The sequence below is a fragment of the Drosophila innubila genome, assembly GCF_004354385.1.
Source record: "Drosophila innubila isolate TH190305 chromosome 2L unlocalized genomic scaffold, UK_Dinn_1.0 4_B_2L, whole genome shotgun sequence".
In the NCBI taxonomy this organism is placed as follows: Eukaryota; Metazoa; Arthropoda; class Insecta; order Diptera; family Drosophilidae; genus Drosophila; species Drosophila innubila.
In genome coordinates, this window is record NW_022995372.1 from 9,402,629 (window position 1) to 9,429,541 (window position 26,913).

General features: G+C 38.5%; 7 protein-coding genes across 7 annotated transcripts; 6 read left to right on the plus strand and 1 right to left on the minus strand.

Annotated features, from left to right (window-relative positions):
- The first annotated feature begins 80 nt into the window (after positions 1 to 80).
- LOC117779939 (39S ribosomal protein L13, mitochondrial) lies at positions 81 to 1,111 on the plus strand. Its single transcript, XM_034616293.1, has 3 exons — positions 81 to 223; positions 290 to 413; positions 660 to 1,111. The coding sequence occupies exons 1-3, from the start codon at positions 200 to 202 to the stop codon at positions 1,046 to 1,048; spliced, it is 537 nt and encodes a 178-aa protein (XP_034472184.1). The 5' UTR covers positions 81 to 199; the 3' UTR covers positions 1,049 to 1,111.
- Positions 1,112 to 3,688: 2,577 nt separating this feature from the next.
- Positions 3,689 to 6,243, plus strand: LOC117779931 (leukotriene A-4 hydrolase). The gene is made up of 6 exons (XM_034616284.1): positions 3,689 to 3,828; positions 3,970 to 4,223; positions 4,276 to 4,424; positions 4,506 to 5,244; positions 5,304 to 5,632; positions 5,695 to 6,243. Exons 2-6 carry the CDS (start codon positions 4,062 to 4,064, stop codon positions 6,155 to 6,157), a joined length of 1,842 nt encoding a protein of 613 aa, XP_034472175.1. The 5' UTR covers positions 3,689 to 3,828; positions 3,970 to 4,061; the 3' UTR covers positions 6,158 to 6,243.
- A 544-nt stretch (positions 6,244 to 6,787) lies between these two features.
- LOC117779938 lies at positions 6,788 to 26,612 on the minus strand. Its single transcript, XM_034616292.1, has 6 exons — positions 25,589 to 26,612; positions 8,943 to 9,416; positions 8,654 to 8,848; positions 8,129 to 8,260; positions 7,766 to 8,057; positions 6,788 to 7,156 (listed from the first exon to the last, which is right to left on the minus strand). The coding sequence occupies exons 2-6, from the start codon at positions 9,264 to 9,266 to the stop codon at positions 6,954 to 6,956; spliced, it is 1,146 nt and encodes a 381-aa protein (XP_034472183.1). The 5' UTR covers positions 9,267 to 9,416; positions 25,589 to 26,612; the 3' UTR covers positions 6,788 to 6,953.
- On the plus strand, positions 9,944 to 11,815 carry LOC117779933 (4-coumarate--CoA ligase 2-like). Its single transcript, XM_034616286.1, has 3 exons — positions 9,944 to 10,122; positions 10,185 to 10,696; positions 10,762 to 11,815. The coding sequence occupies exons 1-3, from the start codon at positions 9,979 to 9,981 to the stop codon at positions 11,720 to 11,722; spliced, it is 1,617 nt and encodes a 538-aa protein (XP_034472177.1). The 5' UTR covers positions 9,944 to 9,978; the 3' UTR covers positions 11,723 to 11,815.
- Positions 13,415 to 15,268, plus strand: LOC117779936 (4-coumarate--CoA ligase 1-like). The gene is made up of 3 exons (XM_034616288.1): positions 13,415 to 13,580; positions 13,643 to 14,154; positions 14,220 to 15,268. The coding sequence occupies exons 1-3, from the start codon at positions 13,437 to 13,439 to the stop codon at positions 15,091 to 15,093; spliced, it is 1,530 nt and encodes a 509-aa protein (XP_034472179.1). The 5' UTR covers positions 13,415 to 13,436; the 3' UTR covers positions 15,094 to 15,268.
- LOC117779932 (4-coumarate--CoA ligase 2-like) lies at positions 16,660 to 18,486 on the plus strand. Its single transcript, XM_034616285.1, has 3 exons — positions 16,660 to 16,825; positions 16,888 to 17,402; positions 17,470 to 18,486. Exons 1-3 carry the CDS (start codon positions 16,682 to 16,684, stop codon positions 18,428 to 18,430), a joined length of 1,620 nt encoding a protein of 539 aa, XP_034472176.1. The 5' UTR covers positions 16,660 to 16,681; the 3' UTR covers positions 18,431 to 18,486.
- LOC117779941 lies at positions 22,232 to 22,703 on the plus strand. The gene is made up of 2 exons (XM_034616295.1): positions 22,232 to 22,326; positions 22,379 to 22,703. Exons 1-2 carry the CDS (start codon positions 22,312 to 22,314, stop codon positions 22,589 to 22,591), a joined length of 228 nt encoding a protein of 75 aa, XP_034472186.1. The 5' UTR covers positions 22,232 to 22,311; the 3' UTR covers positions 22,592 to 22,703.
- Positions 26,613 to 26,913: the final 301 nt, after the last annotated feature.

A 26,913-nucleotide genomic window follows, 5' to 3' on the forward strand; every position in this document is an offset into this window, starting at 1 on the left:
GTATGACTGCTAGTGCTGCCATTTGAATAAAATTTCACTTGAAGCGCAGCCAACTTCAAGTGAGTTGGTTATTGCGCACAGCTAACTTCACGCGAGTCAAAAATTGCGCACAGCCAACTTCGCGTTACAGAAACATAAATAATTTTATAAGTTGCTTGTTTCGGCTGCTCAAATTAATTTTAGTTTAACTGAAACAAGCATGTCGATAGCTAAGCGTGTACAGGTCTGTATTTAAGTAAACGTTCATTTCAGTGGCTATGTTTATGGATAAATGTACGTTTGCTTGCAGCAATGGGCCACATTTGCGCGGACTTGGCACATTTATGATTGCACCTGGCAAAACCCTTTTGAGTCCGCTCGCCTGGTCAAAACACATCTGATGGGCCTACACAAGCCCATATACCATCCAATGAGTAAGTTGAAACCAAAGCTGAGTTTCATTATAATAGTTTTAAGTGAAAACGCGCGGAAATTCGTCAAAAACTTTGCGCTCGTTACGTCACAAGCGCCGCGAGTGTCTTTGTTGTTGTTGTGAAGTATTTGCCGGTCGGTCGGTCGGAGTTAAAAGAAGATTCTGAAGATTTCTCAAGCAGTAGCAAGACTAGGTTAGCTTAATGCCATATGCTCCAATCAAAAGTAAACCCAAACATTATTTGCAGATGACTGTGGCGACCATGTGGTGCTGATCAACACAAAGGAGATAGCGCTGCCGGGCGATGAGTGGGTTAAGCGTGTCTATTTCCATCACACTGGCTATCCAGGTGGCGCATCCTGGACACTGGCCTGGCAGCTGCACAACAAGGACCCCACCATGGTCATGAAGAAAGCTGTGTACAATTCAATGGATGGAAACCTGCAGCGTAGACACACCATGCAGAGATTGCATCTCTTTGCCGATGACAAAGTGCCTGAGGAGATTCTGGCAAATGTTACGAATCAGATACGCACACCGCGCACAGTGCCTCAGCGTCTCGATCACATTGACAAGGAAACACTGGAAAATTTCCCCGCCATTATGGAGTATCCTAAGGATTATGTGTTGCGTTAAGCACGCCTTCAAGTATTGTTAAGTCAAATATAAAAATTGATATTTAAAAAAAAAACGCTTTTTAAACACAGGGTGCGTCAACATGTCATGTAAATTAAGACAACGAAAATTACTTACATGTTCATTTTGCATTTAAAAAAAGTTTATATTTAAAGTTTTATTTTTTTACTTTTTTTATGTTTGTCAAATTTACAAAAAAAAAAGGTATTTTTAAATTTGCAAATGTCACTAAAACTATCGATGTATCGATACGCTCTTGACACTTGCGATAGCCGGCATTCGATATTGTCGCCCATCACTGATAGATATTGCAAATTAAAAACGCCAAAAATACAATTAAATATTAATAATGTTATGTTCATGTTTTATCGTTTGTGCCAGCTCGATGTTTATTGTTATTTGTATTTTCCTTTATTATCGGCTCTGTCGATATACTTTGTTATGTATTTAAAAGATATAGTTATCGATAGGTATTGGCGGTAAATTACATGTGAAAGGGGTGGCGACCCTAAATTTTAGATCATAAAGAGAGACGATGCCTTTTGTTTTTTGCAGTAACGGCGAGTTTTGGGATTGGAAAGGAAAGGGAAAATAGAGGAATAGGAAGAATTTTAGGAGACCACGAGGTTGACAGAAAAATTCGAGAGAGTTCGATTCGATCGGCGAAGAAGAGCGGTTGCCTTCGACAGGCACACAGTTTCCTTTTGAGGAGAGTCGTGCCTTGTGCTGCACCAGCGTGTGTGCCTAATTTGGTGTTACAGTCAACACATTTGTGCTCGCTGGGTGCTGCGGACCAAACTTGTGCCTCGCCAGAAATTGTGCCGTGTCAGACGACGTTTGGAGCTTCGACCGACATCGTGCTCCGCATGTGCTGCCCCAGATCTGCTTGAGGTCAATAATTGAGTGCTCCACTGTCTGTGCCAGATCAACAAAATTTCGTGCCGTTGCAAAACCTTTGTGGCGTGTGGCCTCTAAAGCGAAAGACCGGCTGATTTTTGTAAACGTTTCAACCCGGAGGGGAAACTCTGGTCGTCGTTGGGAATCTGTGGAGGCGTCTATTGACATCAATTCGTCCAAGGGAACCGCAGGGAGCAGCCGTTGTCACATCGTACAAGTGAGTCAGTTCCGATTGCTCCACCACATGTTTGGAAAGATTTTGAAGTTGAAGAGCTGCAATATACCAACCTTTTCTGCCCCTGTGCCGTTTAAGAAATTCAATGCCGCTGTTCTTTTTGTTTAAAAATGATGAAGATTTATTAGAGCATTTCGCTAATTAAAAAAAATTTTAAGAACGTCGTACATAAAAACACACAAGTCGAACATTAAATGAAATTATAAAATTAAAACGTAAAAATACTTATATTAAAACTTATATAAAATTAAATAATAATATAATTAAATTAATTAATAATTAAAATTAAAGTAAAGTAAAATAAAGGAAAGAGTAAAGTAAAGTAAATAAAAATAATATCTGTATAAATTGAAACACAACAGAATAGGAACAAGACACTAAATTACATATTTGGAAACACACACTATTATATACGTATATGTATACACTTAAATATAACAATTAACACACATTAATATCGCCCCTTCACTAACCCAAAGAGCTCTTTAGGAAGGCAAGGTACTTTTAAGCGATTTACAATTCATATTATTACATTCACAATTATTTATTTTTTGCAATAACACGATACTTACCGATGTACGTGTACATATCATATATACATATATTTATATGATTCCCTCGGCGTCTCCGCCGCATTGTGTCTGATAACGTTAAAGGCAACTTTCTTTGGTCGCTTCCTTCTGGTGATCTCATTCTGTTCCTCGTCTGTGTTTGGTTTGGAAATTAAGAAATGTACATACATGTAAATAGAAGTTAAGATAAGATGTTAATTATGGAGAAGAATCACGTGAAGAATATAATACTTACCTGATGATGAAAATGTCCGTATAATTATTGCTGTAGGGGGGAGGGAGAAACACGATGGCCAACACAGGATGAAGTAGGTCCATTCGGTGGCCAACATGAGGGAGATGACGGAGTGGTGTAATCTCAGGCAGGGCGGGTACGCCTGGGTCCGGAACCGGGATCCTGTTTGGACGAGAGGTGGATCAGTGTTAGGTTTTGTGAATGTTTGTTTGTTTACTTACCGTTTTGTTGTTGATTGCAGGTTTTGTTGTTTATGTTGTGGATTTCCGTCGTCTTTTGTTGTAGTGTTGTGTAGTTCCGTTCGCCACAGCAGTTTGTGTATCGATGGTGTAATCGATTGTTCGGACTGCGGGCCAGGGATGGGACTCTACCCTGAGAACCGATGAGCCAGCCGGCGCGGCCCACAGAGTGACAAGCAGTTCGTAACAATAAATTGGATGATAATTTAAAATTCGAAATTAGACTATATTAAGGTAAACATTTTAATGGAAGCTTGAAGCTCTTCAGTCCTTGGGAAGAGAAGCTAGAAAATTGAATTCTAAAAAAAAATATATATACAAAAATCAAGAAAAATCTAACAGAAATTAAAAAAATTCTACTCAAAAATAATACATAATTTCAGAATACCTTTTTTTGGAAATTTACTTATTTTTTAAGTAAAACGAATATATCGGAAATATTTACTAGATGGGCAACGCTCGGTCTACTTGACACTTGCAAAATAAATAGCCGGAGTCGTCAGTGAGTTGCAATAATTTTCTCAATTAGTTTTTGCAACACTCACACATTTTTTGGGCGTGTGATCATTTCGCCTGCATCTTCAATTTATTACAAACATCTGGTGAGGCTTTTGCCATTTCTGCAGTTGCATTTGTGATAAGGCGTTCCGCCTAATCTTATCGCGGGTTTTGTGTTAAGTTTAAAAAAAGCTTTTAAATAAAGTAAAGTATTAAAACACAAAACTTTCCCCTGTTGTTTTCAGTCTTCAGACGAAGCTTGTGCACAACACGACGCCTGCAGTCAGAGCTCCTTCAATCGCAACTGATACCGGTATATTCTGTACAACAACGCAAAATGGGTCGTTTGGGTAAGGTTGATCCTAGCTCCTATTCGCAGTCGGAGTTGGTAACCACGGAGCACAGTGCCATCAATTGGAAAGTGGACTTTGCAGACACCAAGTTGCGCGGCAGTGTCCAGCACAGATTCAACGTGCTGTCCAGCAATCTGGATAAGATTGTGAGTAGTCAACAGTTGGATCGATCAGTTTATTTGATAATTTCTTCTCTAGCTGCTGGATGTGCGTGATATTGAGGTGAAGAATGCCACGTTGCTGGCTGGCGGCTCTGAAGTGCCCATCAATTACTTCATCAGCGATCCCGTGGCCGACATTGGCCAGAAGTTGACTCTGGAGCTGCCAGCTGGCACCGCAAAGGGCAGGTAAGCAAGCAGGCGATAAGTTTAGCTAATCTTTATGATTACTGTAAATAACACTCACTGATATCTTTATCTTGATCGCAGCCTGAACGTACGCATTGATTATGAGACAGCAAGCAATGCTAGTGGCCTGCAATGGCTAAAACCCGCCCAGACGCTGGGTAAACAGCATCCGTACATGTTCTCACAATGTCAGTCCATTCATGCCCGATCTGTGATGCCTTGCCAGGACACGCCCGCCGTCAAGTTTAGCTATGATGCTATTATTGAGCATCCCACAGAACTGACCGCCTTGATGAGTGCTGTGATTGACAAGAAGGAATCGGGCAAGACGCACTTTAAGCAATCGGTGCCAATCCCAGCTTATTTGGTCGCCATTGCCATTGGCAAGCTCGTGTCGCGTCCATTGGGTGAGAACTCAAATGTATGGGCTGAGGAGGGTATTGTCGATGCCTGTGCCGAGGAGTTTTCGGAAACATCCACCATGCTGAAGACAGCCTCGGATATATGTGGTCCATACGTATGGAAGCAATACGATTTGCTGGTGATGCCGCCCTCCTTCCCTTATGGCGGCATGGAGAATCCTTGCTTGACTTTTGTCACACCAACTCTGCTGGCGGGCGACAAGTCGCTGGCCGATGTGGTGGCCCATGAGATTGCGCACAGCTGGACGGGCAATCTGGTGACTAACAAGAACTTCGAGCACTTCTGGCTGAACGAAGGCTTTACAGTGTTTGTCGAGTCCAAGATTGTGGGACGCATGCAGGGCGACAAGGAGCTGGACTTCAAGATGCTTAGCAACCTAATCGACCTGCAGGAGTGTGTAAGTAAACTCCAAAAATAAAAGCCTAAATTATGCCAAGTCCAAGTTGATCCTTGCAGTTGCGTTGCCAACTTTCGGGGACACCCGAGCTGACCAAACTGGTTGTCGATTTGAGTAACTGTGGACCCGATGATGCCTTCTCCTCGGTGCCTTATATGAAGGGCTCCACATTCCTGCGCTATCTGGAGGATTTGTTTGGCGGTGCCGCCGTCTTTGAGCCTTTCCTACGCGATTATCTGAAGAAGTTTGCCTACAAATCAATTGAAACAGATGACTTTAAGGGCGCCCTTTACGATTATTTCAAGGACTCGGAGCAGAAGGATAAACTGACCGCTGTCGACTGGGATCTGTGGCTCAATGGTGAGGGAATGCCACCTATTATACCCAAGTAAGTCCACTTTGAAATTTAATTCATATTTAACAAAATATATATATGAAATGCTACTTTAGGTTTGATGAATCCCTAGCAAATGTCATCAAGGATCTGTCGAATCTGTGGAGCACCAAGACCGTCGATCAATTGACCAACAATCCGGACATAAAAAAACCCATTTCCGTACATCAGCAGATTGCATTTTTGGGTAAACTAATTGAAACCAAGGACATTGTTGAATTGAATGAGCAAAAGATTGATCTTTTGGAAAGCACATACAATCTGAAGCAGTCGAAGAACGCAGAGTTGCGCTTCCGCATTAATCGTTTGATTATACGTGCACGCCTTATTCAACGTCTGGACGAGATTATCAAGTTTGCCAACTCGAATTTCCGCATGAAGTTCTGCCGACCCATCTATCGTGATCTTGCTGCCTGGCCAGAGGCCAAGCCGAGGGCTGTGGAGAATTTCTTGAAAGTGAAGGATGAAATGATGTCCATGTGCGCGCACACCGTTGAAAAGGATCTGGGATTGAAATAGACCCTCCCCCCTCGAGTTGTAAATTATTTGAATACCCTGCATTTTTGAATTTAAAATTAAAAAGAAGTAATTTGTTAGTAACTATATTCCTTTGGTTTTCTCTTGTTGTTTTTCTTGAATTGTTGTTTTTATTAAAAAATAAGCAAAACTACGTTTATAACAAGTTGATTTCCATTTTCATGCTCATTGTATGCGTTCCTCTCTTGCCTTTCTCTTCATAATTATATCCCTCGTTTGGTTTTCTTTTCCCTTTTGAATTTTGCATTCGAATTGTCAAAAATTTGTGAATCGCTTTTTGTGCAATTGGCTCCAAGCGTTGCCAATTATAATTTTGTTTGGTTTATTTTAGCCCAGTTTCGTGGCCGACTAACACTTAATTTTGTACAACTAACCAATTGTTGTTTCAAGTTTCGAGTCCTAGCGACAATTTGTTGTTATACTTTTAGCTTAATTTCTTGTTCTTTTCTTTTTGTCATACAATTTGTTCATCTTGGTTTTAAATTCTTTAAAGTTCTGCTCATAATTTACCTTGTTTAATACACACACACACAGATATTAAATTAATTATTGTTGTTGCTTGCGGTTTTGTTTTTTCTTATGTTTTTTTTCCAACTTCTCGTTTTGCTTTTATGTTTAAACTAATCAACAATTTGTTTTTGTTTTGTTTTTTTTTTTTTGTTTTGACCAAAATGCAACCTCAACTTTATCTATCGCTGAAATTTTTTAGTGGACAAAATTTGTTATCTTTTTGTTTTTATCATATAAATTTCTTGTGATGGTTGAGGAATAAAAAGTATCACGCACTAGAATTATCATTGGAACGGGACGTGGATGGACCGGCACCCATATCATCGCCTACGACGAACGTGGGACTCTGGCGGGACGTTGACGCAACCGGTTGGTAATGATAGCCCTCGCGATAACGCTGATTCGGTTTAATGCGTGCGGATTGTGTGTGACCCAATGTTGGACGCTGGTTCAGCTCATTGGGTCTTTTGGCTGAAAGGATATGTAAAAGAAAATCAATACGTTATTAGGAATATCAAACTGTATACCCCTTACATAAAAATAAGTAATAGGGTATATAGTAGCCGTTGAATTGTATGTAACAGGGAGAACGAGACATCTGCGTCCCTAAAAATATATCCAAGTCCTTGTGTACGTCTGTAAGAGCAACTAGATATCATACACCATAAAACAGACTTTTAAAAACTCCAAGTTTGTTTTAAGTTTTTCTCAAGCCCTCGCAAATTGCGAAAATGATTAATACCACAATTTTTAGGATATAAGGTTTTTCTTTTTTGGTTTTTAATGTTATCTATTATTAATCTCTGTCATCCTAATTAATCCCGATATGATTGGTAAAATAGAACGGCAGCAATAATTTTTTTTTTTGGTATAACTACAAGCTCCTTAAAGTATGAAACTGTTATTCCTATAGTCGGGGTCTCGCCTACAGCTTTTCTGCTTGTTTTATTATTCAATTACTTCAAAGGCTTGAAAATGCCTTCGTTTATGTATGGATATGTATGCGAGAATATAAGAACATAAGAGTAACTCAAGTCTGAGCACATGTAATCTAATAGTCGAGCACTCTATATTGCTTACCAGGTATATAAGGCTTTTGATTATAGGACGATTGTTGTTGTTGTTGGTTATATGCATCGGGCGCCGTTGCATTGCCATTGGATTGGCTGCTGTGCTGATACGGCGCCAGGCTATGACCTGTCTCAGGCTGTAGCTGTAGATCGGTGCTATTGATGGGACTCATCGGCGTCATTTCGCGATCCTCAATGAACAGTTCGCTGGCATCGTCGGGCACTTGCCGATATTGGGACCAGGGCCACGAGTGGATACCCGACAGTAGTAGCGCCTCCAACGCGCAAATATAACCAATCAGCTGAAGTAGAAAATAGGGGAACCTTTAATGTTTTATAATATATTCAACCAAACTACTGTAAGCCTTCTTACGCCTGTTGCCAGCAGCGTGTCCTTTGAGTGCTTGGATACCCATGTGTACTCCGTGGCATACAGCACCATGTGGACGAGCAGAGTGGAGCTCAAAATAAATATTAAACCAATGCTCAGGTACATCCACGTATTCTGTGCAAAAAATATAAACAGATTTGATTTAGAGTAATACAAATATTAACATATATTCAAGTATGCTCCAGAAATCTCTAGAGTTTTTAAATAAAATTTTCCTTAAATGTTAGAGAATTAATATTTTCGCACATATTTTCAAATTTAATAATTTATGTTATGCATTTTAATTCAATTTAAAAAATAAATTATTTCAATTCAATAAATATAATAGTTTGTCAAGTCTCTCAACAATTTTTTGGACATTTCAAAGCAATGGTTGCTTCAGAAACACCAACAATTGCTTTTAGGTTGCTTTTGAGCTGTTAGAGTTTATAATTTTTATAAAATTAATTATTTTTATAAAAATATCGCTCTTTGCATAAATTTTTCATCTGTTTTTTTAGTCCTTACCACTTTCGTCCAGTTGAATGGAAACATTAGCGCTATATGCGATATATCGAGAAAGATCATGAGGCATGTGATCAGTAGCGAGAAGAGCGCACAGAAGACCATCAGCCTCAGGCGTCCGATGAGTGGCAGTAGAAAGAGGCCAACCTGTACGGTGCCCGCGGAGCATTCGCAGGCCAGACAGACGGCCGAGGATAACTAGAAAATGATAATAATAAAAAAGATAAGATAATTGCTCTGGGTGGTGGATAATATGGGATACGATGGGATGGGATGGGATGGGATATCTTACCACCAGTAGTATGCGCACAATCCCTGTAGGCGTTTTCAAGTGTTGCGGATCACAGTGTAGGGCAACGCCCCATGGCAGCGGCGTTTGTTGTTGCTGTTTGTAGTTGGCATGGGAATCCCATGAGGTGCAAGTGCCCAATGGCGATTCGAGTGATAGCGAGAGCTCGCCGGCCCTGCTGCCAGCTATTTCAAAGTCCTGCTCATCTTCCAGCTGACAGCAGACCGGCTCCAGCTCCAGCTCACGTATCTCGTCCAGCAGCAGTTCTATCTCGTCCGTGCCATATAGATCAGATACAGACGGTATATAACGTTGGGGTTGTTGCATTGCCCGTTGCGGGATGTGTCCCACATCACCGTTGCGTCTCCTGGGCGTGCAAAATTGGATGCCTCCAACGGCTTTGCTTCTTCTCTTTCTTTCTGTACTCTCTTTGCTGCTTCTTCTTCGTCTTTGTTGTTGTTAATTTGTCGTCTGCTTCTGCAATAGGTTAAAAGGTGCCATCAGTTATAGTGATACTTTACCCATTTCGAACCCTCTTGTCGCTTCAACTTATTGCTGGTGCTCCTGAATCTGTATTCAGTTGCTTTCAATAATTATTGATTATAATCGTTGTATTTTAATCAATTAAGTAAAGTTTATTTTAAAATAAAAATGCTTACAATAAAAAACATTTCAAAATTTCCTGCATATAACAATTTAATAATTACGAATGTTTTGCTAGTCGATTGTAGCGATCGAAAATTCATCATCATTCATTAGATATTTTACCTTTCAGGAACACTCACATTTCATTTGGATGATTTGAATGCCTTTGTCATAAAACCATTTACTTACGTTTTACATTTAACAAACGTTTGAACCTTTGTGTTAAATTTGTCAGAGATAAGATCGATATCATAAGCGACTGTGGACCCAATAAAGTTCCAATTTTTTTAATTGAGTGTTATTATTTGATAATAAAATAATCGTACTATAAAAAGCAAACCTTTTGGCGACAGTTACAGCATTTGCTAAAAGGTATTCAACATAGAATATTAGAATGAAGTACACTCCGGAGATCAACTACAATGCCGACCATAAAATATGGAGTGGTAAGGATGCTCCTGCATATTTCTCAACAGATCTGTCAATAGGCGAAATCACGTTCCACGAAATGCAACGTCATCCAAAGTTAACAGCGCAGGTCAGTTGCGTGTATACACATAACATTTCTGTGATCCTTACTTGCTCATATCCTTTTCAAAGATTTCTGATACCGAAAACACCGTCCTGACTCGTGAGGAACTTTTCTTGAATTCCAAACGCGTGGCCAGCTACTTGAGGAACTTGAAACTACAGCAGTCGGATATAGTTGGGATTATCGCTAGAAACACCACACACATATTTGCTGTCGCCTATGGTTGCTTCTTCAACGGAATGGCCTTTCATTCCCTCAACATAAATTACGAACAGGAAACGATTGAAAAACTCTTTGACACCACGAAACCCAAGATTATCTTTTGCGATGGCGATGAATATGAGAAAGTGAAAGCTGCAACACACAAGTTGAATGTGAAGATTGTGACCATGCGGAATCACAAGGAGGGTTCCATTAGTATTGAAGAGGTCCTTACCACCCCCGTTGAAGAGTACTTCCAACCGGCACGGCTGGAACAAGGAAATAATCAAACTTTGGCCATACTTTGCTCTTCAGGCACGACAGGAACTCCCAAGGCAGTGACTATTCCCAATAGTCCCATATTGGCAAATTTTTGTCCGTAAGTGGAGCTTCGGAAATTCTATAATCGCACTTCTCCTGTCTACTACTACTTCTATATTATAGCTTCGTGTCTATCTCTGATGTGTTTTATACACATAGTACTTTGGATTGGATGACAGGTCTTTTGACAACCATTTTATCTGGAATTCGTAGTGCTCTACGCATAATATCGGATAAAAATTTTGAGCCTAAGGATATATTGCTACTTGTAAAAAAATACAAGGTGACTTTAATGGTTCAAGTTCCTACCCATATGGCACAGATGGCGAATTGTCCTGAATTTGAAGGGGATTGTCTGGACAGCTTGCTTTATTTTTTTTATGGAGGTGCTGCCTGTTCCATCGAAATTCAACAGAGCATTCGCCGTCGACTTTCCCCGAAATGTGGCTTCTATTCCACATATAGTTTAACCGAGATAGGTGGGTTAGGATTCTTAAATTTGTACTTCGATCAGAAGCCTAATTCAGTGGGACGCCCAACGGACGGTAGCAAATTGAAAATACAAAATGAGCGGGAAGAATCTGTAGGTCCCAATGAGGTTGGTGAGGTGTGTTTGTACACCGGGAGATATTGGGCCGGGTACTACGGAAACCCTGAAGAAACTCGCAAAATGCGCGACAATAATTTGTGGTATCACACAGGAGATTTGGGCTACGTTGATGAGGATGGATTTCTCTTCATTGTGAATCGCAAAAAGGATATGCTTAAGTATGAGAACATCATGTATTATCCTCAAGACATAGAAAAGGTAATCACCCAAATGCCCGAGATCTCTGAAGTTTGTGTTTTTGGTATTTTGAATCCTCTCCATGGAGACGAAGCAGCTGCTGCTGTTGTCAAGAAACTGGGAGCCCAATTAGAGCCTCAGGATGTCATTGACTTTGTGGCAAAGCACTTGAAGGCCAAGTACTTGCAATTGAATGGAGGAGTTTTTATAGTGGATGATCTGAAGCGTAGTGCGAATGCCAAAACGAATCGCCGTGCAACAAAGGATTACTGCTTAAACATGGCTAAAAAGAACTAGTCTTATAAAGAAATCCGTGCTAATATAAATGTTATTTATGTATTATATTTTGATACAATAAAATCCAATAAATTTCGTCTACACGGGGTTAAAGTCTAGTGTGTATCCAAATGCGAACATAACCGAAACCATAACTAGAGCCGATATTCGTTTCTGTTTGATACGCTGGTAAATACGATAAAGATTGAGTTTATATACTCAAGACTCAATATACTTTATATGGCCAATTTGAAAATAAAAAAAAAGGTCAATTAAAAGCGAGTTGGCTGTGAGCAAGCTAGTTTTTGCAAAAAATCAAGGGCCTAAGTACTGTATATAGTATAAGAAGGCGGCGAACTGAACAGGCGACCACAAATTATGCTAGTAACATTTAAAATTTCATTGGTGACCATAAGCATAGAAATTCGCAAACGATCAATTAAAAATGATCAATAAAAATTATCAATAAAAAATTTTATTTTATCAGATTCGTCTTTGTGTTTTTAAATTGCTCTTGTCAGTCGACTTTTTAGACCCCGTACTTAAAAAAAGTACAGGGGTCTATTGGGTTTGTCTTAAAGAATATGTGCGTAACAGGCAGAAGGAGGCGTGGCAGACCCTATATATATCTTCTTGATCAGCATCAATAGCTGAGTCGATATAGCAATGTCCGTCTGTCTGTCCGTCTGTATAAGCGCCTAGACCTCAGACACTATAAGAGCCAGGGACACCAAACTTGGTGTGTAGGTTCCTCTACAGCCTAAAAATCGACGCACAAAATTTCATATCCAAATTATAAGAACAATTAAAATACTAGTGACACCAAACTTGGTATGTAGATTCCTCTATATTGCAGGCAGATGAAACTTGTTTCTTTTTTCGATCGGACCACTATATCATATAACGCCCATAGAAACAATTGGGCGAAAATCAAGTCTTTGTATGTGAAATTTTTTTGTTTTATGAGATATCATAACCAAACTTATACAATATGCATTTAAGTTAGTCTTATACATCCTTACCGAAATTTGTTCAAATCGGACCACTATATCATATAGCTGTCATAGGACCGAATTGACGAAAATCAAGTCTTTGTATGAAAAACTTTTTTGTTTTAGGAGACATCGTAACCAATCTGATAGAATATGCAATTAAGTTAACCAAATATTTTTTAATATTTTCTACTCTTAATATTTGCCATAGTAAGTAAGTTCTTTAAAAAACTTGATATTTGTGCACACTATAGGAATTTGGTATTGTTGTTTAAGAGACGGCAAAGGTATTAGCTTGCATACTTTTAATAAATTCTGATATTAAATTTTGTGACTTAAATTATTTAGCTTAAATATAATAATGGTTGTTTGGTTTTCCGTAAACTGCGCAAAAAGTTCCAGCTCATTTGAATCTAAAGATAATATTGATGATGCGGTTCCGCTAGTCGATCGTAGCGACTTCAAATATTAATCCGAAAAATTAGACGTTTCAAGCTTCACATATTTTCATAAATTTTTTTTTTTTGTATTATAATACATTTAATCTTACGTGGTAAAATTTATTAGAGATAAGAAAATATAAAATGACTGTGCACCCAATTAAGTCAAATTTTTATAATTGAGTGTAATTAATAACAGATAACAAAATTCACATTATTGCCATGCAAGCGGACTATAAAAAGCAAAAATTTGTGGAATAATTTCAGCATTTGTTTCAAAGGTATTCATCATAGAACATTAGAATGAAGTACACTCCGGAGATCAACTACAATGCCGACCAAAAGATATGGAGTGGTAAGGATGAGCCCCCATATTTTTCAACAGATCTTTCAATAGGCGAAATCATTTTCCACGAAATGCAACGTCATCCAAAGTTAACAGCGCAGGTCAGTTGCGTGTATACACATAACATTTCTGTGATCCTTACTTGCTCATATCCTTTTCAAAGATTTCTGATACCGAAAACACCGTCCTGACTCGTGAGGAACTTTTCTTGAATTCCAAACGCGTGGCCAGCTACTTGAGGAACTTGAAACTACAGCAGTCGGATATAGTTGGGATTATCGCTAGAAACACCACACACATATTTGCTGTCGCCTATGGTTGCTTCTTCAACGGAATGGCCTTTCATTCCCTCAACATAAATTACGAACAGGAAACGATTGAAAAACTCTTTGACACCACGAAACCCAAGATTATCTTTTGCGATGGCGATGAATATGAGAAAGTGAAAGCTGCAACACACAAGTTGAATGTGAAGATTGTGACCATGCGGAATCACAAGGAGGGTTCCATTAGTATTGAAGAGGTCCTTACCACCCCCGTTAAAGAGTACTTCCAACCAGCACGGCTGGAACAAGGAAATAATCAAACTTTAGCCATACTTTGCTCTTCAGGCACGACAGGAACTCCCAAGGCAGTGACTATTCCCAATAGTCCTATATTGGCAAATTGTGGTTCGTAAGTTGATATTCAGCAATTCTACTATCGTTCTTTTTCTGATTACGTCTTCTTCTATATTCTAGATTTGTAACCACCTCTGATGTGTTTTATGCACATAGTACCCTAGACTGGTTGACAGGGTTAACTATAACCATTGCATCTGGAATACGTAGCGCCCTACGCATAATATCGGATAAAGCTTTTGATCCTATCGATATCTTGCGACTTGTGGACAAATACAAAGTGACTTGTATGGCTCAAGTTCCCAACCATATGGCACAGATGGTTAACTGCCCCGAATTCAAAGCCGATTGCCTGGACAGCTTGCTCCATTTTTTTTATGGAGGTGCTGCGTGCTCCATTGAAATTCAACAAAGCATCCGCCGTCGCCTTTCCCCGAAATGTGGCTTTTATTTCGGATATACTTTAACCGAGTTGGGAGGACTGGGATTTTTGAATTTTTACTTCGATCAGAAGCCTAATTCAGTGGGACGCCCAATGGACGGTAGCAAATTGAAAATACAAAATGAGCGGGAAGAATCTGTAGGTCCCAATGAGGTTGGTGAGGTGTGTTTGTACACCGGGAGATATTGGGCCGGGTACTACGGAAACCCTGAAGAAACTCGCAAAATGCGAGACAATAGTTTGTGGTATCACACAGGAGATTTGGGCTACGTTGATGAGGATGGATTTCTCTTCATTGTGGATCGCAAGAAGGATATGCTCAGGTACCAGAACATGATGTATTATCCGCAAGATATAGAAAAGGTAATCACCCAAATGCCCGAGATCTCTGAAGTTTGTGTTTTTGGTATTTTGAATCCTCTCCATGGAGACGAAGCAGCTGCTGCTGTTGTCAAGAAACTGGGAGCCCAATTAGAGCCTCAGGATGTCATTGACTTTGTGGCAAAGCACTTGAAGGCCAAGTACTTGCAATTGAATGGAGGAGTTTTATAGTGGATGATCTGAAGCGTAGTGCGAATGCCAAAACGAATCGCCGTGCAACAAAGGATTACTTAAACATGGCTAAAAGAACTAGTCTTATAAAGAAATCCGTGCTAATATAAATGTTATTTATGTATTATATTTTGATACAATAAAATCCAATAAATTTCGTCTACACGGGGTTAAAGTCTAGTGTGTATCCAAATGCGAACATAACCGAAACCATAACTAGAGCCGATATTCGTTTCTGTTTGATACGCTGGTAAATACGATAAAGATTGAGTTTATATACTCAAGACTCAATATACTTTATATGGCCAATTTGAAAATAAAAAAAAAGGTCAATTAAAAGCGAGTTGGCTGTGAGCAAGCTAGTTTTTGCAAAAAATCAAGGGCCTAAGTACTGTATATAGTATAAGAAGGCGGCGAACTGAACAGGCGACCACAAATTATGCTAGTAACATTTAAAATTTCATTGGTGACCATAAACATAGAAATCCGCAAACGATCAATTAAAAATTATCAATAAAAAATTTTATTTTATCAGATTCGTCTTTGTGTTTTTAAATTGCTCTTGTCAGTCGACTTTTTAGACCCCGTACTTAAAAAAAGTACAGGGGTCTATTGGGTTTGTCTTGAGGAATATGTGCGTAACAGGCAGAAGGAGGCGTGGCAGACCCCATATATATCTTCTTGATCAGCATCAATAGCTGAGTCGATATAGCAATGTCCGTCTGTCAGTCCGTCTGTATGAGCGCCTTGATCTCAGACACTATAAGAGCTAGGGACACCAAACTTGGTGTGTAGGTTCCTCTATATTGAAAGCAGATCAAGTTTGCTTCAGAATTTGGCCACGCCCACTTTAACGCCTAAAAATCGACAAACAAAATTTCATATCCAAATTATCAGAACAATTATAATACTAGTGACACTAAACTTGGTATGTGGATTCCTCTATATTGCAGACAGATCAAGCTTGTTTCTTTTTTCATATATCACCCTTGAAGCATTCGGTCGAAAATCAAGTCTTTGTATGAAAAACTTTTTTGTTTTACGAGACATCGTAACCAATCTGATAGAATATGCAATTAAGTTAACCAAATATTTTTTAATATTTTCTACTCTTAGCATTTGCCATAGTAAGTAAGTTCTTTAAAAAGCTTGAAGTTTGTGCAAACTATTGGAATTTTGTATTGTTGTCTGAGAGACGGCAAAGGTATTAGCTTGCATACTTTTAATAAATTCTGATATTACATTTTGTGACTTAGCTTAAATAAGTTCCAGCTCATTTGTATCTACAGATAATATTGTTGATGCGGTTCCCCTAGTCGATCGAAAAATAGGGCGTTTCAAACTTTACATATTTTCATAAATTTTTTTTTTTGTATTATAATACATTTAATCTTAAGTGGTAAAATTGATCAGAGATAAGATAATCTAAAACGACTGTGGACCAATTAAGTAATAATTTTATAATTGAGTGTAATTAATAACAGATAACAAAATTCACATTATTGACTTGCAAGCGGACTATAAAAAGCAAAAATTTGTGGAATAATTTCAGCATTTGTTTCAAAGGTATTCATCATAGAACATTAGAATGAAGTACACTCCGGAGATCAACTACAATGCCGACCATAAAATATGGAGTGGTAAGGATGAGCCCCCATATTTCTCAACAGATCTGTCAATAGGCGAAATCACATTCCACGAAATGCAACGTCATCCAAAGTTAACAGCGCAGGTCAGTTGCGTGTATACACATAACATTTCTGTGATCCTTACTTGCTCATATCCTTTTCAAAGATTTCTGATACCGAAAACACCGTCCTGACTCGTGAGGAACTTTTCTTGAATTCCAAACGCGTGGCCAGCTACTTGAGGAACTTGAAACTACAGCAGTCGGATATAGTTGGGATTATCGCTAGAAACACCACACACATATTTGCTGTCGCCTATGGTTGCTTCTTCAACGGAATGGCCTTTCATTCCCTCAACATAAATTACGAACAGGAAACGATTGAAAAACTCTTTGACACCACGAAACCCAAGATTATCTTTTGCGATGGCGATGAATATGAGAAAGTGAAAGCTGCAACACACAAGTTGAATGTGAAGATTGTGACCATGCGGAATCACAAGGAGGGTTCCATTAGTATTGAAGAGGTCCTTACCACCCCCGTTGGAGAGAACTTCCAGCCGGTGCGTCTGGAGCAAGGAAACAATCAAACTTTGGCCATACTTTGCTCTTCAGGCACAACAGCAGCAACTCCAAAAGCTGTGACTATTCCCAATAGTTCCATATTGGCACAAATTTTTCCGTAAGTTGAATTGCAACAATTGCATTATCTTTGTCTTTTGCTTTTTACTACTACTTCTATATTATAGATTTGCATCCATCTCCGATGTGGTTTATACACAAAGCACTTTGGACTGGTGGACAGGGTTTTTGACAACCATTTCAACTGGAATACGTAGCGTTCTACGGATAATATCGGACAAAACCTTCGATCCTATAGATATATTGCGACTTGTTAAAAAATACAAGGTGACTTGTATGGGGCAAGTTCCTGCCCATATGGCACAGATTGTTAATTGTCCCGAATTTGAGGGAGATTGTCTGGACAGCGTGCTTTACTTTTTTGCCGGAGGTGATGCCTGTTCCATCGAAGTTCAACAGAGCATTCGCCGTCGACTATCCCCGAAATGTCACTTCATTTTCGGATACACTTTTACCGAATTGGGTGGACCAGGATTATCAAATTTTTACTTCGATCAGAAGCCCAATTCAGTTGGACGTCTAATGGACGGTAGCAAATTAAAAATACTAAATGAGCAGGGAGAATCTGTCGGTCCCAATGAGGTGGGTGAAGTGTGTTTGTACACCGGGAGATATTGGGCCGGGTACTACGGAAACCCTGAAGAAACTCGCAAAATGCGCGACAATAATTTGTGGTATCACTCAGGAGATTTGGGCTACGTTGATGAAGATGGATTTCTCTTCATTGTGGATCGCATAAATAATATGCTCAAGTACAAGAATATGAAGTATTATCCGCAAGATATAGAAAAGGTAATCACCCAAATGCCCGAGGTCTCTGAAGCTTGTGTTTTTGGTATTTTGAATCCTCTCCATGGAGACGAAGCAGCTGCTGCTGTTGTCAAGAAACTGGGAGCCCAATTAGAGCCTCAGGATGTCATTGACTTTGTGGCAAAGCACTTGAAGGCCAAGTACTTGCAATTGAATGGAGGAGTTTTTATAGTGGATGATCTGAAGCGTAGTGCGAATGCCAAAACGAATCGCCGTGCAACAAAGGATTACTGCTTAAACATGCCTAAAAAGAATTAGTCTTATTACGAAAATTTTGGTAATAATTTTATTTAGTTCGATATATTGAAATTAAAAATACGAGGTAAAAGTCTATTGGCGAAAGCACATATGTATATATTATTTATGAACTATCTTAACAGTGTTATATCACAAGTAAATCAAATTTTGAGGTCAGTCTGTGCATTTCATACTTTTTATATACACTGAAAAAAAGACAAACTTCTAAAATCAAGAACATTAATCTTAAATATTTTGTTCTTAAAATAATAACATTTTAAGACCATATTACTAATTTAAAGAATATTCATCTAAAAAATCAATGTTCGTAATGCAAGAATACAAATTTTAAATTGTTTGGAAAGTATAAATATGTACTATTTCATATAAAACAAATGGTGGGCCCCATGGCGCTCTGGTTAGTAATAGATGCCGGTTCGAGTCCCACTCGTAACAAATTAAAACAAAATAAAAAAAAAATAAATAAAATCTCTGTAAATAACAATTTAAAAAAAATGATATATTTAAAAACATTTTTAATTTTTTGTATTTTTCTTAAATTTAATTTCAAGAAAATTTATTCTTAATATATGAGCTTAGGCTTATTTGATATGTTCTTAAATCCAAGATGTGTTTTCTTAATATACGAATTTTATATTCCGACGCATTTATTACTACACAATTCGTAGTTTTGAGACCAAAATCTTGATTTTAAAACATTTTTTTTAATAAGTGTAGTCAATTTAATTATGGTTGATTAGGACTGCGATACGCAAATAGGGAACTGAAAATGATATCAAATTGATTTCCCTGTCTGTAATTTAAGCTGATCCTGCAAATTGCACTATGTTTATTCCAAAAGAATATTCTTATGTCACAGCCGGGCAATTAACAAAGACACCAGAGCAAATGTTAGTGTGTGTGTGTGTGTGATAGTTGCATGAAAACAACTCCATGGCCATGTAAAGCTGATGCCAGAAGCCAGGCTGCATTTCCTTGAGTTGTCATAATCAGGACATATATGAAGGTGGATGTCGTTGTTGTTGCCATTGTTATTGCAGGACAAGGACTCGTCACTAGCAGCAGGACAACAATCAGAAAACTGCAGCTGGCCAGTTAACCTGCGGATAGAGGCAAGTGGAGATGCCACAGACACCTGCCTCACTGCACATATGTCTTCATTGCTTCACTCTCTCTGTCTCTCTCTCTATCTCTCTGTGTATTCCACTCTCACTCTCTCTTTCTCTTTGTGAGTCGACAGGCAATGTAACCATTTGTGCTCGCGTTCGTGTTATTTTTATATATGAAGTTGTTGTTGCTGTTGCTGCTGCTGCTGCCGACGTTGTCCTTGCTCCAGTTTGCTCGCGAGGTTGAGGCAGCTTCCCCCTCTTCCTCTCTCTCTCTCTCTCTCTCTCTCTCGTTCGTGCTTATCTAAGGCTGTTATCGCTGCATATCTGCAACTGAGCCGAATTAAGCTGCAGCTAGCTTCAAGTAGCTAATGAGTGGAATCTGCTTTCAGCACATCATCTTCAACATTCAGTCCCCTTTCCTGGACCTGTGCTATCTATCTGTATATATCTGGTGCTTATGGCATTAAGCTCTTCAACGGCAAACAATGAATGCATCTCTTCCTTCTGCCACTCCCAATCGCTCTTGGAACCCATTTGAAATCAATTATGCTCATCTGCATATAAACCTATTTCGACTTGGCTTCCTGACTAAAACCAAGCCTGACGCGGCAACCAACGGAAGTGCCTCGTATGCAAATTTATTGTCAATCCCCCTCACGGCTTGAACTATGATTCAGTTTGGGATTGGGGTTGGCTTGGCTTCTGATGGAGGTGCCAACTTTTGCTGCATTTCCTATTTATGAACATGCATAGACAATGCCTTGGCGCTTCCCTTCTTGCCTCCCCCTTTTCCCTATATTACAAGAACTCCTCATGGCTTTATATTACATAAGCATAGATACATCATATGCATACTGAGTACTTGGCCACTCGACCATCTGCTTTTGTTGCATTCAATGGACTGTGTGTTGCACTGCAAATAACTTTTAATAGAATTTCCAAGTGGTTTGACTTGGGCACGGCTTTCACTCGATAAATTATTTTTCAAATAACAAAAGCATTGTACAGTATGCAATTTAATATCTAGAAATAATTGTCTAGTTTTCAATATTTCCATATATGGACTTAAATGTGAATTATTTTATTCTGTTTAATTTATCTTTTATGTATATTCATAAAATTCTTCTTCCAAAGAACTGGCTGGAAATCTGCACCTTAGAATCTCTAAAATTAATCCAATTAACTAATGTTTTTTTCAATCTTTTTCTCATTTAAAATCCGTAAATTAATTATTTTTACAAGAATTAATAATTGTATTTAATTCACAGTCTTTAAACAATTTTGTGATTTGCTCTCATAATATATTAAAAATATTCAAAATTTGGTCAAGTTTATAAGAAAGTTTATCAATCATGCATTTTATTTTTAAAGTAAGAAATTAAAGTAAATTTTTGTTTATATCATTTAAATATTTAAAAAGTAAAACAATAAAATAAAATTTCTTTAATTAATTCAAATTTTTAGAGTATCGATCATTTGAATTGCAGTTTTGAAAGGAATTGCATTTAAGTATCAGTTTATGGCCTCGATAATGATGACCTGACCTGGGGCAGCAGACGCGCCACTTATTACCGATGCGGCATGAGTCCAATGAGGCAGCATAAAATGCTATGGAACAGCGCGATTTATGCGGCCGCGCAGCTACTTTTGCCCTGAAAGTTGAGTATAAATTTTAGCTAAAATATTGGAATTTTATTTTGTTTGGGGCCGTTAGATCGTCCAGCGGACAACAGACAACAGACAGCAGACAGCGGCCTGCAGACAACTTGACTCTCGTCCTCAATTCGATGGCATTCTCAATGGCGACGCTCAATGCGCCAGTGGCATGATGTAGGAGACGGGAAAAGAGAGAGGGAAGCTAAGCAGCCAGTTGCTGTCGGATTTGTGCTGTCGTGCTTATTATGCCGCCACATTGGCCGCTTCAACTCTGTGCGGAATTATCGATTACGAATGAATATTTCATTAGCAGACATGCAGAACAGTCATTGGGGTAACCGTTTGATACCTTACACTTCTGCTGACTTCATAGGCTTCCGTTTCCGATGACGATTCCGGGTCGCGCCAATTTTTTCAATTCAATTAAAATGCAGCATACTTTTGTGCGTGTTTTTTTTTTCATTTCTTTTATTTTGGTTTCTGTCACAGCAAATGCAATTGCCAACATTTCGCTTAATGCATAATTCTTTCTTTCTTCCTTCTTCCATAATAATTACAGCGACTGTGTAATTAATGCGACATCGCTTTCGATGGTGCCAAATGAGCACGACCAGTGTAAAAAGAAGGGGGAGAATAGGGTAAGCAAGTGAGGGTCAATTCAGGCCAATAGTCGTATTCATTCTGAACTCATAAAAGAGCTACTGTTTCTCTTTGCAGAGGAAAACATTTACAGGGTTTTTAAATATCCAGCGAATGTGGGTAAGAAGTTTCAAATCTCATTTGATAGAGTTATTTTTATGGAAAGCAATTAATTGTTAATTCCGATTCTCCCTTAACTTTTAATTTAGCTTTTATTGGTAATTAATTTGACAATTTTTGTAATTCATTTAACATCTGAATATCTTTTAGTGAGTTAACTGAGAATTTAAGCAAAGAGAGAGTCGTTATATGATAGGCAATATCAAGTTATCTGGGATATTCAAATCTTTATTTTCCAGACGAAATATTTTTTAATTATTCAGAATTATACAATTTGGACTGCCCAATCTTTATGAGCTAATTTAAAATTCTCACAGAAAAATTCAAATTAATTAAGTTAAATACATTAAAGCCAATATGAATAATCTACTGGTAAGTTGATTTGTAAGTGAGATACAGCTTTAATTAATTAATTTGTTTTCAGAATATGTGTGAGTTGTATCCAAGTCGGCGACCTACTGAGTATTATCGCACGCCACAGCAAAGACCATCGACTCAAAGCCGAAAAGCCGAACATCCGACTGACAAGTTGAACAAATTTGTTTTGACACATTTCGATAATCCCCGAAATGACAACCGTATTCAGCCCGCTCTAACACCGAGAATGCGCGAGCTACGCAACAGTTATTTTTCTTAGGAAGTTTTCAATTAAAATACCTTCGTTGGATATTATTATGTAGACTAAATATTTAATATATATCTATCGGCTGAATAAAAAAATTAATATGTCATTTTCGTATTTTCCAAGACGATTTTATTGTTTATTTAAAATTTGCTAAATACAGTAATGCTGTTGTGGGGGAATTAAAAGAGTTATCCAAAATAAAATGAGCTGAACATAAATGTTAAATTCAGGATCATATAACCTTAGTATTCTCTATTCTTGAATCACCCCCAAATAAAAGGAAAATAAAGAGTCAAACATATTCCATTTAAGAATATCTCAAAATGTTTTGTATACTAATTTTTATTCTAAGCTATAAAATTTGATTTTCTCTAATATATTTGTCTTTTGAGTCTGTGAGTTTTGCTCAGTTACTTCAGGGACAATTTGATTCGTTACTATGTCTATTCTCAGTGTATTCTTAATACGTATTTTATAAATATTTAATATTTAATTCAAGTACTAAAATTAAATGATTATGACCTATTCCCTTAACGCAGAATATGGTGAGAAGGGGGTGCTTATAAACAAGTCATGACAGATCTATTAGGGACTCATTTCCCTTTCACGCGCTTTCACACTCTCTTACTCTCACTCCAATCTTTCTCTTTCATGTACAACGCCCGCACTTGTTAAATCCCGAATAAAGGTGTTTTGAAATAATTATAGGCAGCTTTCGAGCGCAGCTGGTGTCGCTTACGTAAGCTCCTAGTGGGATATTTAGCGAGCTTTGTATGCTAGTATAAGTGTGTGTGTGTGTGTGTATGTGTTTGTGTGAGTGTGAGCTATGCATATCATTGTTTAATGTGTGTTTATGCGCGTCTCTCTCTCGTTCTGAAATGAACACCTCAGTTGCTGTGTAGGTTGCTTTTGAAAAAAGGCCTTCCCGACTCTAAGCTCCCCCGACACGTGAGCCCCATAAAGGGTACCTCGTCATGTCATGGACGCAAATGCCGCGACACGCAATCCCCACAGTCCCAGAGCCAACTCACTCCCGGCCCCTCCCTCATCCTACCTCAGTTTTGTTAGAAATCTTCGTTTGGCTTTTGTTTCACTCTACATAAACATGGTCATTAAATGTGGACGCAGACGTGGATGCGAGGATTTCAGTTGAACCCGAATGGCTGACCACGTTTCTATTTTAAAGCGAGCTCGGTCGACTCAATCCCTCTACCATTGCCAAGTGGGCGACCCCCAAGCGGGCGGTGCAACAACCTCGTTTAGCCGTACATTTGATTACTGCATGTGCAGCACGCGAACGACCTTGAACTAGTTTCATTTCATTTCGAATTCTGGTTGTGCCCCAATATTCGATCTCTTTGCCTGCACCCCGAGGCAATCTTAACTACTATTAATAATGCCCGTTGCCTAAATGCAATTTAATTGCACACATAAGTGGCGAGTGTGCGAATGTGTGTATGTGTGTAGAAGCTACCAGCGAAGGAGAGGGGCGAATAAATTTTGTTATTATCTCTATTTTTTAAAGTGTTGCTGGTCGTAAGTTTCTGAGAGGAAGACATTTCGAGTCGACTGCCATAAATTAACTTTCAATTACAACAATATTGTAAAATTAAGCTATGTTTAATATAACTTATATTAAACAAAGTAATAATGAATTCATTTAAAATGTATTCATATCAAGCAGTTTTTTAACATTTAAAATCATATTTTGATAACTTTAATTATTGAAATATTTCATTCATGACTTTTGGGGAAAACAAACCATTTTTTATAACTGAATTAGTTCTAAAACTGCCACAGTTGAAATTCATACTCAATAACCTTTAAGCAATAAATGATGAAGAGCTTGAAATTTATTTGTTATTTGATGTTTTGATCTGGATAGTCTTAAGTTTTACAGGGAAAAGGGTCCCCCTGCCATAAGCCCTTGAAAGATACTATGATAGCAACTAAAAATAAACAAAAAGGCAAGCACCTGAGCGAGGTTTGGGGAACTGGGAACCATGAACCATGCGTTCATATGAACTGTAAACTGGAACTAAACAGCAGCTCGAGCGGCTGCGTAGAGAGAGACGAAGAGAGAGAGAGAGAGGGAAAGCATGAACGTGAACGAGAGAGTCAAAAGCAAATAAGTGTAGGCAGAGAGTGAGAGAGAGAGATTGGAAGAGAGGCAGTTGTTGATGTTGTTGCTGTTGGGCAAAGGATTTCAAGGAAGTGAAATAGCTGCAGACAGGAGTTTGCCTGTCGTTGCCCCAAACCTCATTTTCCACCTCACACTCCCGCCTGTAACTTCCTGTACTTTCATATATATACATGTGTGTGTGTGTGTAAGCATTTTGTTTGTTAGAAAACACGTTGGGCTGGCCTATGTACATATGTATGTATGTACAGTGGCTCTCAGCTTATTTGGTCCAATTAATTTTTAACTGTGCTTTGTTTTTATATAATATAAAAAATTGAAATTAAATTAATTTAAAATTTTTGTTTATATATTCATTACAATAAAATTTAAATTCATTTAAAATTTGTAATATATTAGAGTAGTTGGTCAAATAAGTTGAGCTCCACTGTATGTATGTACAACTGCCGCTTAGCCTGCTCCCCAAGCAACTCTCTCACACATTCCACTCCTTTTCTCTTTGCACCTCTTCACACACTCTTTGGCAGCGCTACTTGAAAGTGTTATATTGACATTTGGCTACAATTTTAGCTGTCCAAAACATAATGATTTATGCTGTTCTGCATATGTATGCACATGTGTACATCTATGTGTCTAGATGAGTATGTGTGAGTGTGTGTGTGTGTGTGTGTGTGTGTGTGTGTGCCATGTAATCGTTGCTCTATTTTTGGGCTTTGCCCAATGTGAACGCTGCAAAGCATGCTATGAATTCTATTGTGGGTGTCCACATTTCGTGTATACAACTAGTTAAATAAAATTTTATACATTTTTATTTTCGTTTTACCATTTTCCTAGTTTTTATTAGTTTTTTCTTTTCGCACTTGACCCACCTTTTTTTGTTGTTGTATTTTATTTGTAGCTGTGGCGAAATGCGCGGCACGTTCCAAAAATGGCAAGTTTCTACTACGATATTTCTATTTCTTTGACAAGGGCACACAGAAATCTACGAAACGGCCTTTTTATATGCTTTTAAATGTTGACTGTGTGTGTGTGTGCTTGTGGGTGTGTGTGTGTGTGTGTGGGTAGTGGGTGTGCTTGCGCTTCTCTGACTTTGCTCGTCAAGTTTTATGTCAGTTCATTCATCGGCCAAAATTCGGGCATAAGACGCAGGCTGTTGTCGCCTCTGCCTGTGTGTATGTGTGTGTATGAGTGTGAACTTTGTGTGTCTGTGTATGTGTATGTGAATATGAATGTGTGTGCGTGCCTGCTGCTGCCAATGTCAGATTTGTATTTCAGCGAAGTCGTTTTGGCTGCCTGCATATTTTCATTTTCCTTTTCCGATTTCGATTTTGATTCAATTTGATTCGTTGCTTTCAATTTTCATTAAGCACTTGTAATTATTGGATTTTTCTTTGCCTTGTCACACATTTAATTTCTCTTATTTTTTTGTGGGTTTTCAATTAACGAAAATTCAATTTACACTACATTTTTTTTTTGGATTTTTATTTGGGCTTTTATTTTTCACACACGCAGCGGGCACACAAAAATCATTATTCAGTGCGCCCAAAAGTATGCAACGTTTTTTTGTGCTGTCTTTGCTGGCCATGCTGCTTTCAACATTTGCTTACACACACACAAACATATAGAGACGCACTCACGGACACAGGCTGTGGCGGAGTCGGAGGCACAGAGATAGCCTAGGCAGACACACGCGTTCGTTCGCGGCACGTTCTGTTGGGTGTGGGGCTGGTGGCGGGCGCGACGACAACGACGTGCAACGCAAAGTAGCAGCGGCAACAACAGCAGTTACAAACAACAACAACAACAATAACAACAACAGGAGCAGCAGCAGCGGGAATCAGCCTCAAATCAAATGGCCACGAAATTGACGACAACCGACAACGTTGAAAGCCACCAAAAGACTGAGAGTCAAAATCCACTAAGGCCAGCTGCTCATTTACTCAGCCTAGAAATAGAGAGCAAGAGAGCAAGCGAGTGAGAGAGAGAGAAAAAAGGGAACATGCTGTGAAATCCTTTGCAGAATATGACTGGTTCCGGAACCTGATAATCATTTTGCTGTGCGGATAAAATTAAAATATGTGAGAGATTTTATGATTATAACGACATGTTCATACACTGATACGTATATCATAGTAAAATTTTTAAGCAAAATGTAATAGGTGTAATTTTTATTTTTTAATGTCAATTAGAGTCA